The following is a 13,325-nucleotide window of genomic DNA, read 5'->3' as shown; positions in this document are numbered from 1 at the left end:
CTCTGCATCTGGCAGAAGTTGGCTAGATTTAAGAGTTTTGTGGTTTATAGGGCATGCCTTCTAGTGTTGATTAATAATAGAACCAGAATTAACATAGATTTCAATTTGAAATAATTTTTTTCTGATTAAAATGATACATGTCATTATGGAAAATCCTATATTGATTCCACTGTTGGTGATGCAACAAATTGTATACTAAATCCATATATTCTGGACCATTCTAAACCAATGCTCTAACAGTTGAGATTGTACCAGGACCACACAGTTTTGAGCAATGTAGCTTCATGATAAAATTTTACTCATTGGTATGGGCGACCCAACTTTAATGTGTCTTCGGAAGAGAATAAGAAACATGTTTAAAGTGCAAAATGAGAAGTTTAGAGCAAGAAGAAAAGATTTTTGATGCTTTTTGAGTTAAACGCTGTAAGAAGTTTCCTAGGGAGAGTCTAAACTCTTCTTCTCACAAAGTTTTAAAAAACATATTCTCACATGAAAATGCTTAAAGTGACTCTGCTTAATCCTTTGTGGTCCTATGATTTGAATATCTATGAATTGTGTATTTGCTGATTGAATAATACTTCTCTACTGTTAAAAGGGTAATACACATATTTGAGCACAAAAAGTGTGCCTGTATGAAATTTCATGTATGAAATATCTTTTCTGAAGATCCAAATTTCTATGATTAAAAGCCAGTGAGACTTTGGATGAATATGGCCTAGAGCTTTCATTTCGAAGTTTCTAATTTTAAGGCTTTCAGTGCCATTTCATGGCATTATACTTTAGGTACTAAAATGTCATATATATTAGGTATTAAAAACATTTGCTTATTTGTTTTACTTTTTGTTTCAAAGGAAAAGTTTCGTATTACATTTTCTGTTCACTGCCTAATGCATTTTAGAAGCTTATGAATCTTTAGAAAGGTCTCACTTTTGAATGAAAGGAAACATTCCAGGAGGGCAAACTTCCCAAAAATAATACAGAAAGGGTTATATGCTTATATGTGTCTTGACTACAGTGCCCTTTGGAAAAGAACCATGGCAGGTATTTCTCTGTTCATTAAGCCCCTGCCTGTATGCAGTATGTCTCCACAGCTGCTCGTTTGAGATACACCAGTGCAGATAAAAGAGCAATCGGAATCTGCTTTAAGAGAGAAAGGATTGTTTGCTCTAAAATTAGGTTTGTGATACATATATAGGAGGCAGAGTCTTATAAAACTTTGCCCTTCTTAGGAAAATATTCATATGAGCAGATCTGATTGGAAAAGGTCACGGATTCAAAATTTTATTCCCCAAAAGATATCTGCTATTAAAAATGTATAATTCTTGATGGTCTGCTGCTCAATTACACTTTATGCAAGCTTTTTCTTAGATTTTATCTGTGACTCTTTTTGGCTTAGTGTTAAAATAATTAAGAATAATAGTAATGATTTATTTAAAAGCCCACACTTTTCTAAGAATATAGATATTGTGAGCATGACCTGGAAGAATTACACAGCTAATGCATTTACATGATTTATATTTATGAGCATATTCTGTTTTCCTAAACAACAATGTTTTCTGAGCTCTCTCATTTCATTTTTTAAAAAAATACTTCTCAAGCAATTTCAGGAACATATCCTTTGCTAGATGGATATCATGTGAAAATAGACATTGATTAAATTCTACTTCTGTATTTCTGATGGTTTGTTTTATAGGCCTGTTATCTCAATTTCTTTTTTTCTTTAAAATTTTAAAGTTTCATAGTTTTAATCCATTTCTTTATTCTTGAAGTGGCAAAACCTCTGGTGTCTATTTACCTGGACACACTAGCATTAGGCCAGATGAATTAATGAAGTGCCTGAATAATAGTATTTTGTATGCACACTTATTCTTTTCAATTCATGTATATTCAACAATAATAGTTAGGTTAACAAAGTATTTCTACAGGACTGGCCTTAATCATGCCTTATGGTTAGTATGCTGATTTTCAGTGTGTAAATGGATGTTTTAGATACTAGTGAGGGTACTAGTTTTTTATGCTATTATTTATTTAGCAAAATTTATGGATAGTGAAAGGCAAATTAGTCTTTAAAATCACCATAAATTCTGAGTTCTGATTAAAGCTGATTTTATGACACTTTCTTTAAATGAAATAAAATTTAATAAATATAAATACAGGTTTAAGTAAATATGAAATTACACAAATTATCATGATAGACTGGTTTCTTCATTAGCTACCCAGGAGCAGAATAAAGCTAAAGCTCTCACTTTTCTCCATGCAGTTAAGTTTTTGCACAAATCCAAGGAAAACATTTTTCAGAGCCAAGAGCCTCTTATTAGCACTGTTACTATTGCAAGAATCTCACTGAGACCTGAGGAACTTACATAGCAGGGGGTCAGTCCCATCAGTGCACCCTTTGGAGGAGCGGCGCCAGTGCCCCGCATACACTGGATAATGCTGTGCGCGGGCTGCTGCAGCTGCCACTGGTGGGTGCATTTTTAACGTTGTCTGTCCCTAAGTATCAGTCAGCAGGGAGCCTCACAGCTAGTCAAGTAGAAAGTTCTCAAAGTTCTAACTATTTAGAAATAACTTACCTTAATATCAGTAACTTCACTTACCTAGAAAGGAAAAAAAAATAATTGTTATTTTAATATTATATAAATGCCACATATTTTAGAAGACCTAAAAATAATGATGTAAATACTTTGTTTCTTTTTCCCTGAGGTAAAACTTTAGCACCAATTATTTGATTCTGTATCTACTTATAAAATTATTTCAGAAGGAACTTACTATCTAGCTAAGTAGTTAATTTAACACATGACAGATAAAACTTTTCTTCATGGAATCTTTAAAAAGAGTCCTAAATAAGTGATAAAATAGATTCTAAATTCTTAAAGAGGAAAGAATTATACTAAAGTCTTTTTTTAATTTAATAGATGTGAGATTTTTCTCTTTTGGGAGTGCCTTGACTATTTAAATTACCAAAGTCAATTCTAAAACTTCATACAAAAAATAGAGAGCAGTTATAACGTAAACTTCCTATGTGAATGTATAACCATACATAAAATACATATGACTAAATCTTATTTTAATAAGTATCACACTGAGGGACATAAATCAATGATATTCCATTTTATGACATCCAATTAACCAATCTTTAAACAAGTACATATTGTGTATATATATATATGCTAAGTGCTACAGAGGTAATCAAGTATGAAAAAGAGATCTCACCTTCATGCAAACACAATAAATAAAAAAAATGAGTAGATTAGAACTTCTGGCCAAGATGGAGGCATAGGTAGGTACACTTTGCTTCCTTGCACAACCAAAAGGACAACAACCAATTTAAAAACAAAAAACAACCAGAACTGCCAGAAAAATCAAACTGTATGGAAGTCCAACAACCAAGGAGTTAAAGAAGAAACATTCACCAAGGGGAGGAGACGGGCAGCTGTGGTGGAGGGGATGCATGACAAGACAGTGGCTGGTGGACCAGGCAGTCCCACACTCATGTATGGATAAACTGGGAGGAGCAACTGGGGAGGGAGACAGACCATACAAACCAGGGTGCCAGCGCAGGAAAAGGGAGCCTCAAAACCTCTGGCTGTAAAAATCTGTGGGGGTTGCGGTGGTGAGAGAAACTCCCAGCCTCACAGGGGAGTTCCCTGGGGACATCCACAGGATCCTAGAATGTACACAAGCCCACCAACCCAAAATCAGCACCAGAAGGGTGCAATTTGCTTCTGGGTAGTGGAGGAAGTGACTTAAAGTGGGGTGAGAACCCAGTAAATGTGATCATTCCCTCTCTGACCCCTCCTCCACATACAGTGTCACAATGCAGTGACCTGGGTTGCCCCGCCCTGTTGGTGATGCCACAAATTATATACTAAATCCATGTATTTTGGACCATTCTAAACTAATGTTCTAACAGTTGAGATTGTGCCAGGACCATACAGTTTTGAGCAATGTAGCTTCATGATAAAATTTTACTCACTGGTATGGGCCACCCAACTTTAATGTGTCTTCAGAAGAGAATAAGAAACATGTTTAAAGCACAAAATGAGAAGTTTAGAGCAAGAAGAAAAGATTTTTGATGCTTTTTGAGTTAAATGCTATAAGAAGTTTCCTAGGGAGAGCCTAAACTCTTCTTCTCACAAAGTTTTAAAAAACATATTCTCACATGAAAATGCTTAAAGTGACTCTACTTAATCCTTTGTAGTCCTATGATCTGAATATCTCAATCAATGGCGAATACCTAAGGCTCTGCCCTTACAACATAACAGGTGCCTGAGACAAATAAATATGGCCCAAAGAACAAATCAAAACTCCAGAAAAAGAATGAAGTGACATAAATAGCCAACCTATCAGATGCAGAGTTCGAAACACTGGTGATCAGGATGCTCAGAGAAATGATTGAGTACAGATGCAAAATAAAGGAAAAAGTGAATGCTATACAGAGTGAAATAAAGGAAAGTATACAGGGAACCAACAGTAAAGGAAAGGAAACTGGGACTCAAATCAACAATTGGGAGCAGAAGGAAGAAATAAACATTCAACCAGCACAGGAAGAAGAAACAAGAATTCAAAAAAAATGAGGAGAGGCTTAGGAACCTCTGGGACAACTTTAAATGTTCCAACATTCAAATCATAGGGGTGCCAGAAGGAGAAGAGGAAGAGTAAGAAATTGAAAACTTATTTGAAAAAATAATGAAGGAAAACTTCCCCAGTCTGGCAAAGGAAACAGACATGCAAGTCCAGGAAGCTGAGAGAGTACCAAAGAAGTTGGACCTAAGGAGGAACACACTTAGACACACCGTAATTAAATCACCCAGGATTAAATATAAAGAGAGAATCTTAAAAACAGCAAGAGGAAAAAGGAGACAGTTACCTACAAAGGAGTTCTCATAAGACTATCAGCTGATTCCTCAAAAGAAATCTTACAGTTAAGAAGGTAAAAAGCAAGGACCTACATCTAAGATTACTCTATCCAGCAAAGGTATCACTTAGAATGGAAGGGCAGATAAAATACTTCCCAGATAAAGTAAAGTTAAAGCAGTTCATCATCACAAAGCCCTTATTATATGAAATGTTAAAGGAGTGTACTTAAGAGTAAGATCAAAACTATGAACAGTAAAACTATAACAAATTCATAATTATCAATAACTGAACCTAAAAAAACAAAAACAAACTAAGCAAACAACTAGAGCGGAACAGAATCACAGAAATGGAGATCACAGGGAGCAATATCAGTGGGGAGGGGGACAGGGGAGAATGCGGGAAAGGGACAGGGAATGAGAAGCATAATTGGTAGGTACAAAATAGACAGGGGGAGGTTAAGAACAGCATAGGAAATGGAGAAGCCAAAGAGCTTATATGTATGACCCATGGACATGAACTAAGGGCTGGGGGTGATGCCGGTGAGAGAGGGGTGCAGGGAGGAGCGGAATAAAGGGGAGAGAAGAAATGGGGCAACTATAATAGCATCATCAATAAAATATACTTTTAAAAAAATACACCTAAAAATTGAGATTTAACTAATGTGTATGAAAAAATAGTGAATAATATAAAATGTAATAGTATGTTATTCACATGTATTCAAGTATAATTTGTGTGTTAAATTATGCTGCACCAAGTAGGAATTCTAATGCTTTTTAATCAATGAATAGTAACAATTATTTGGACTGAGATCATGCAGGAAGTGGGATAAAACTGTCTTTGCTGATCTCTTTAATGATATTAGAAATGGTTTCCATGGTAATTTATTCCTGTCTCTTAGACTACAGGTGAGATTATAAATCCACAAATATTTATTGAGCTCTACTCTATACCAAACCCTGTATGAAGAAAACTTATAAAATATAATCACTTCTTTTCTATAGAGGTCTATAACTGATGAGACAAAAATGCATATACTTATATAAAAATTAAAAAAAAGGCAATTAAAAACAGTGCTAAATATTTATAACTCAAGAGTGCTAAAGAAAGTCAAAAAGAGAAGAAATAAATGCGGCCTAGAGTAGTTGAAGACAAATTCATGGAGGAGATAAAATTTAATCTAAGTTTATAAATCCAAAAGCCAATACTTGTAAATACTAATAAAATAAATAATCTCCTGGTGTGTCAGACAAAAAAGGAGAGTGAAACCTAAATTATACAAGCTTAGAAATGAAAAAGGAACATAAACACAGAATATAAAAGAGATGAAAAGAATTGTAGGATATTAGTACCTTTGATAATAAGGAAACAAATTGGAATGGGTAAAGATTTACTAGAAAAATAAAAATTACAGAGAAAAAACCAAAACAAAACGAAGAAGGGAAATTTGAACATACTGAGGTAATGGACAGGTAATTGAAGGCTTACTTGCATTAAACTTTTTTTAAACTTACTTATTTAAAACTACAATGTCCAGCCCTGGCTGGTGTGGCTCAGTGGACTGAGTGCTGGCCTGTGAACCAAAGGGTCGTTGGTTCGATTCCCAGTCAGGGCACATGCCTAGATTGTGGGCTGGGTCCCCTGTGGAAGGTGCATAAGAGGCAACCACACATTGATGTTTCTCTCCCTCTCTTTCTCCCTTCCCCTCTCTCTAAAAATAAATAAAATCTATAAATAAAATCTTTTTTAAAAAACAAAAACAACACTTCAATGTTTAGATGGTTTCACAGCTAAATTCTTTCTAACCTTTAAAGAACTGATATTTCCCATGTTATTTAAATACTTTTAGCCCACTCATAAAGATAGAAAGCTCCAAATTTATATAATAAAGCCAGAATAATGTTAAAACAAGTAGAAAAAAGAGAATTGTATACAAATCTCATTTATACATACAGATCTTAATTTCTAAATAAAATATGATCACATTGAATCTAGCAATATATCAAAATAGTTCGAGTATGGCTGTTAAGGGCTGACACCTCTGGACTTCTAGCTTCCAGAAATGCACAAGAAATTTCTATTGTTTGAAGCCACCCAGTTTGCGGTACTTTGTTATGGCAGAACTAGCTACTGAATACATGACCAAGAATTATTCCAGGAATTCAAAGGTGGATCAATAAAGGAAAATATCTGCCAACCATAGTCTATTACATATCAACAAATTAAAGAACAAAAACCACATGATATTATATATACTAAAAAGACATTTAATAAAAACCAACAACAAATCTTAACTCTAAGCAAATTCGCGATACAAAGACATAAGAAGGGTGGGAGAGGGGGACTGGGTGAAAGAAGGTGAAGGGATCAGCCTAAGAACATACATGCGTGACCCATGGACACAGACAACAGTGTGGTGATGGCCTGAGGGAAAGGGAGTGGAGGCTGGGAGGTGGGCAAAGGAGAAAATGGAGACATTAATGATAGTGTCAATAATAAAAATAAAAAAGGAAGATATAATAAGGACCATAAATCAAGAACAAAATATTACCCGAAACAGTAAAACACTAAAACAATTTAATATAAAATCATGAGTGAGACAAATTTGTCGGTAATTGCTATTATTTAATATTCTCTTGGGCAACATTATTTAATATCCTCTTACAATATGATAAAGATAACTGATATGAACAATATAAAGAGATAAAACTTTTTGTTGATGAATAATTGTATATCTCAAGAAACTTAAGAATCTCAAGTAAAATGCTTACTAAAACTAACAGATAATTTGGCCTTTTTTCTATACTATAATAAATTTTTATATATGGAAAAAAGAAAATGTCCCACTTAAGAAAATGACAAAAATTATAAAATACTTAAAATAAGTTAGAAATAAAGGCACAGAATCTATACAAAGAAAATTGTAAGATCTTATTGAAGAGCATAAAATAAGAAATGAAGAAATGGAAAGCCATGTCATATTTTTGGACGGGAAAATATACTAGCATAAAAATAACAGTCCCTTCAAAATTAATATATAAACTTAATCCCAAACTGAATCCAACAGGAAATTACCAGGAGAAACTAGATAAATTGAACTTCACACTGATATAAAATTTTAAATTGGGTTCCTGTTTTCTATCACATACAATATTACAATTCAAATGGATTAAAAGCTTAGGTGATAAATGTAGAAATCTTAGAAGAAACACTAAAAATTATATATACTGTCTAGGCATTGGAAAAACCTTGTTATGCAAGGAAGGAAAATGAGAAGCTATAAACAAAAAGATATTCATGTTTGACAAATAAAAGTTGAAAACTTTTTGTATAGCAAAAGAATTTGTAAATAAAATTACAAACAATAAATTTAGAAAAGTGCTGTTATAAATTGACAAGAAAAAGACAGCCCAACAGAAGAATGAACAAAGACTACAACTAACTCATAGTACATTGTCAAATAAATATTAAAAAATGTGCACACTGTAGCCATGGAAATGCAAATTAAAGTACTATTGAGAAATCACTTTATACCCATCAGACTGACAAAAATTTAAAAGAGCTATAACATATACTGCTGGTAAGGATGAAAGAAAAGGGTAGAACTATGATTTGAAAACAAATGTTTTAAAATTAAAACATAGATATCCTTTGAATCAGCAGTTCCATTCTTATGGTTATTTCAAGATATATGTGTAAGGATTTTTTTTGGCAGTATTGTTTATTTGTGCAAAAACTTAGAAAAAAAGTTGAATTAATTATGAATGAATTAATTCTGAAAAATATTTGAATAAATTTTGATACATTCACATCATGGGATATTACTAAGCCATTATACAGAATGACATAGACCTAAACCAGCTGACTTTTAAGGATTTGCAAAAGACGTTGAGTGAACAAAACCAAGACACAGAAAAGTGTTTATGTATGTGGCCCATTTTTTCAAAAAATTTAAAACTCCTAGTTATATATGGCCATATACATATATATGTATGTACATGTATATATGTTCACACCCATATGGACTATTATGAGAACAACAAATACATATATTACAGAAATACAGGGAGGATGGGGGGTGGAGGTAGAAGGGAGTATAGGGGGATAAATGGTGATGGAAAAAAAAATAAAATAAAAAAGAAATACAATGTCATGGCTTAAGAAGAGACCATGGGAAATGCCTAATGCAACTTCGTCATTTCACAGCTGAGGAAACTGAAGCCAGGTTATGCAATTACCACACTCATCTCTTATTGTCTCCATTTCTCAAAGAGTAGAAAAATTATTTTACTTCAGAATTTTCATTCAGAGCAAATAGATGGTAAACAAGTAACAAAGATACTCCATTAGTTAATAAATAAACGTTATCCTATTTATATATAAACACCAGCCCTCAACTGTTATATTAAAATTAAACAGTTGAAATGAAAGGCACAGAGCCTGTTTAAGTTGCCTTGTGTAAACCAGAAGAGTCACTGGCTAAACCACAAGGTAAAGTTCTCAGTCCTTCATTTACTCATCCTTTCTTTTCAAACAGCACTCACTGAACACTTACTATACCCCTGATGCAGTGAGGTGCTGGTGATACAAACATTAATAAGATATAGTCCTTGTTCACTACTTAGTGGGGAAGTAAGAAGCTGAGAAACAAGTCAGACCAAAACACAAACCAAGTGTGGATGGAATGATTTGTTTTGACTGGAGTTTCAGGGGCGGTTTCCTTGAAGGGAAAGTTGACACTCGAGTCAGGTCATGTAGGATGTAGGATTTCAGAGGCAAGGGCAAAAGCAAAGAAGGAGATTTTTGAGGAAATGATTGGAACTGAGCCCAATAGAAAACCAGAAATTTATATGTTTTAACATGAAGTAAAAGTAAATTCAATCCATGTGCAAGATAATTTGCCACCCAGTAGGAAGTGCTCAGTGAATAATGTCTGGGTAAATCCCAACAGAGTAAGTAATCTCTGTTCAATTTATGGAATGATTTCAGCATATTACCATGTACCGTCCAGGGTCTAAATCTCCCATCATTCCTTTCAGGTGTGAGTTTTCAGTTCTGACAGCTTTATATCTCGTATCTGAGACCTGGAAGGAGAATTAGTAGGTAAAAGTGAATGTAAAATTCATAATAAAAGCTCATAATTCTATTATAATTAATTTTATTTTGTTAGTATAAATATTTTCTAAGTGTAGTGAAGGGAAATACTTCTTAGGCATGATTATCATAAATCAGGTATTCTCATTAAGTTCTATTTTTGATAGGCCTCGCCTTACCCTCGTTTTCCGATCAGTGCTAAGATAAATATAGACAACTGAAATGATGATTAATTTACATTTTTATTTCCAATTCCCTAGTTCCTTTTCTCACTTCTATTTTCTATTATATGCAAACTATCACCAGAAAATCACAATTTTAAAAGCACATTTGAATAACACTATCCATTAAATAGTTTTATTACCTGATTAATTTTGACAATGTGAAAATACAACTTTCAAGTTTAATTTTGTTCTTTCTGATATTTCTGCCAAATTTTCTTTCTTTTTTCTTTTTGGTGACTACTTCATGTTGTCTCATAATTTATTTTTCCCCTGGCTTCTTCTACTTGACAGTACTTAGAGAACACAATATCTACTCTTTGATTTATCTGGGGCTCATTTCTATATAAAACACTTTCCTTAAAAACACCTACTTTGGTAAATTACAAAATATATTCTCTTTGACAAAAACCTAAAAATATATTAGAATATAATGGTGAAAATAAAAATTCATAATTCAAGTACCCAGATCACTGTTAGCATGTAAAATAACCTTTCCTATATAGGTACAACCAAGGCTACTATCCCATCTATGCTGTTCTCCTGGGTACTGTACAAATTAATCAGTTTAAGGTTTATGATTAGGCAAAGGCTGAATCTTTTCTTGTTTTTATAATACATAGATTTAAATGGCCATGTTATTTCTGAAGTAACCCTCAAATACCTTGAAAGTTATTGAATGGTGCTTTCAAATCCTCTAGATTTGGAGTAAAAAAGCAGATAAATCCTATGCTTTGAATAGCAAGTCATCAGTTTGATGATGAATGAGAGATTGAGAGAATTTCAAAATAAATAGGAAGGAGTGGTGAGAGGTGGGGAGGGAGAGAGGGAGGACTTAGGTCTTACTTGCAGTATTTTATCAGTATAATGTTATAAATGCTGTTTTTCCCCCATGAACCATGCTGTGCATTGAGTCAATGTTCAGTAAATATGAACTAATTTTCATGTTTCAACACACATTTTTTAAAACCCAAAAATAAACATATAAAATGAGGGTGGGAAGTATCCCGGAAAGACTGGACTAGAGGCTTTTTAGAAAGATAAAATCGTTCATGGAAGGAAACTATAGAAAACAAATTCAGGAAGAAATCTTTGACTAGTGCATACTGTGGGAGGTGATCAAAACTATGGATCACAAGAAAATTTTCAGATGACAGTTAATGAAATTATCTTGCGCTGTCACTTATTTCCCTGGCCCTTTTTTAGATGAACTTTGCATGATCTTACAAAGGTTTTATGTGACTCCACAAAACATTTCTGTGATGATAATCTCAGAGACAACAGTGGGAAACGTAATGCTTGTTTAGTCAGTAATGAAAGCTACTCTCTGCACTGAGCAAAAGAGTGACCTGGACAGGTGCTGTCCTGCCCCCTTCCTTACCTGTTGTTTTGCTAACATTTTTTCTTTTATTTCTAACTCCATTTTTAACTGTCTCTCCAAAAGGGCAGCTCTCCTCATGATTGTTGCTATAGTGATTTCCTTCTGATGAAGCTCTTCCGTGAGGTCAGAGATTTCATTCCTCATTCTTTCCTGTGCAGAACTGTGATCCTCTTCCTCCTGATAGATATGGCTTCTTATCTGCAGCAAATATTTTCCAGAAAATATTAACAAATCTTTTTATTTATAAAGCAGCTTAAAGCTTTTATTGGCCATGTTCAGTCTTCTTATCCTATCTTAAAACTTAGACACCACCTACCCTCCTTTTTTGATCAAATGCTACATTAAAAACTGATGCTTACAATAATGATTCATTTACTTTTCTTCTCACACAAAGACTTTATTTATTTATTTTTATTGTTAATACTAATACAGATGTTCCCCATTTCCTCCCACTTTGCCTACCTCCACCCAGACTCCATCCTCCTCTTCCTCTGGTCCAATTCATTTACTGTTTCCCTCCAATTTCAAAATTTCATTTATCACTTGTATAATATTTTCTGTTGTACATAAGTCCTCACCTACTGCTGACACTATTTTAATTGCTTTGACAGGAAGGTGAAAAAATATTGTAATGGGGTTCAGAGCCTAACCACTACAACTCTTGATTCAGGGAAGAGGGAAGTGGATGATGTGGCATTTAAGATACATTGCGTAACAATGACAGGTTAATTGCTGTGCCTTCCTGAAGGGAAGAGGGCTTCAGCCCAAGGTGCATTATGTATAAGCCTGAAAACATTCAGGGACTCATGGCATAGGGGTGGAGGATGGGGAGGTGGAAGGGGAGCTCATATAGCGCTTGCACAAGAGGCAGGGGAAAGATGCCCAGGCAGAATGTCTGTGTGTCACTGGGAACTTTTGCCCTGACCAGAGATGGCAGCCAAAAGAAGGTAAAATATATGGGGGAACTGGCAAAAATGGCAAACAATAACACATCATAGGAGGGGCCAGATACGAGTCACACAGAAGTTCTGGGCCGAGCATTTAAATGAGGGTGGGCTGAAAGATGAAAAAATAAACAAAACCATGTAGTCTGGCATAAGAGAGGAGAAGCCATGTGGTCTGGAGTAAGAGGGAAGAGGACTGAAAGCCAGAAGTCTAGTGAGTCACCAGAGCTGGGGGTGCAGCGGGGGACCTGCCCAATACCCAGATTGATGTCCGCCTGGAGAAGGCGGTAACAGAGCTGACGGAGCTGAGGGGGACCTGCCTAGGCATCAGCATTCATGAGAGATGCTTGGAACTGAACTGTGACTGGAAATGCTGATCTGCAGGCTTCTGCTCTCCTGAAAGATGGTCCGCCTGACTGGCGTATTCTGAAACTGGCCTGGTTTGACAAACGGAGGCAGAACTATGTGTTTTGGGGTGCTTTTAAAGGGAGTGGGACTTACTGGCAGAAATCTGGCATTTCTCTAAATCTGTATAACCTATAAATAAATGACCCCTTTCCTTTCTCACCAAACTCTTGCATTGGGAGTCATGCTTCTTGGCAGTGGGCAGTTGAACCCCACAGCTGAACAGCATTGCTGGGGTTCTGTAACAGTAGTATCAAAAATTTCCCTCTAGCTTTATTGATGTATGTGTATAATTGGCATACAAAAAAATGCACGTAATTAATGTACACGGTTTTGTGTGTTTAGACCTATACTTGTGCTACTATCACCATACTCAAGATGATATTATGTCCATTACCTCCAAAAGTTACCTCGTGTCCCTTT

At 34.8% G+C, this 13,325-nt stretch overlaps 1 protein-coding gene across 1 annotated transcript in view; it reads right to left on the bottom strand.

Annotated features, from left to right (window-relative positions):
* The window catches only part of DEUP1 (deuterosome assembly protein 1), an 82,305-nt gene that overhangs the window by 16,023 nt on the left and 52,957 nt on the right, over nucleotides 1-13,325 (bottom strand). Inside the window, exons 9-11 of the mRNA XM_054577711.1 lie at nucleotides 11,554-11,751; nucleotides 9,855-9,941; nucleotides 2,574-2,597 (exon numbers count right to left, since the gene is read on the bottom strand). Of these exons, the coding sequence (XP_054433686.1) occupies nucleotides 2,574-2,597; nucleotides 9,855-9,941; nucleotides 11,554-11,751 (309 nt within the window). The remainder of the gene's footprint in view (nucleotides 1-2,573; nucleotides 2,598-9,854; nucleotides 9,942-11,553; nucleotides 11,752-13,325) is intronic.

The sequence above is a fragment of the Pteronotus mesoamericanus genome, unplaced genomic scaffold (assembly GCF_021234165.1).
Source record: "Pteronotus mesoamericanus isolate MK-2021 breed Mesoamerican mustached bat unplaced genomic scaffold, CSHL_Meso_final contig_457, whole genome shotgun sequence".
NCBI classification, from domain to species: domain Eukaryota; kingdom Metazoa; phylum Chordata; class Mammalia; order Chiroptera; family Mormoopidae; genus Pteronotus; species Pteronotus mesoamericanus.
Note: the sequence above shows the minus strand (reverse complement) of the source record. Positions and strands in the feature narration are given on the sequence as shown.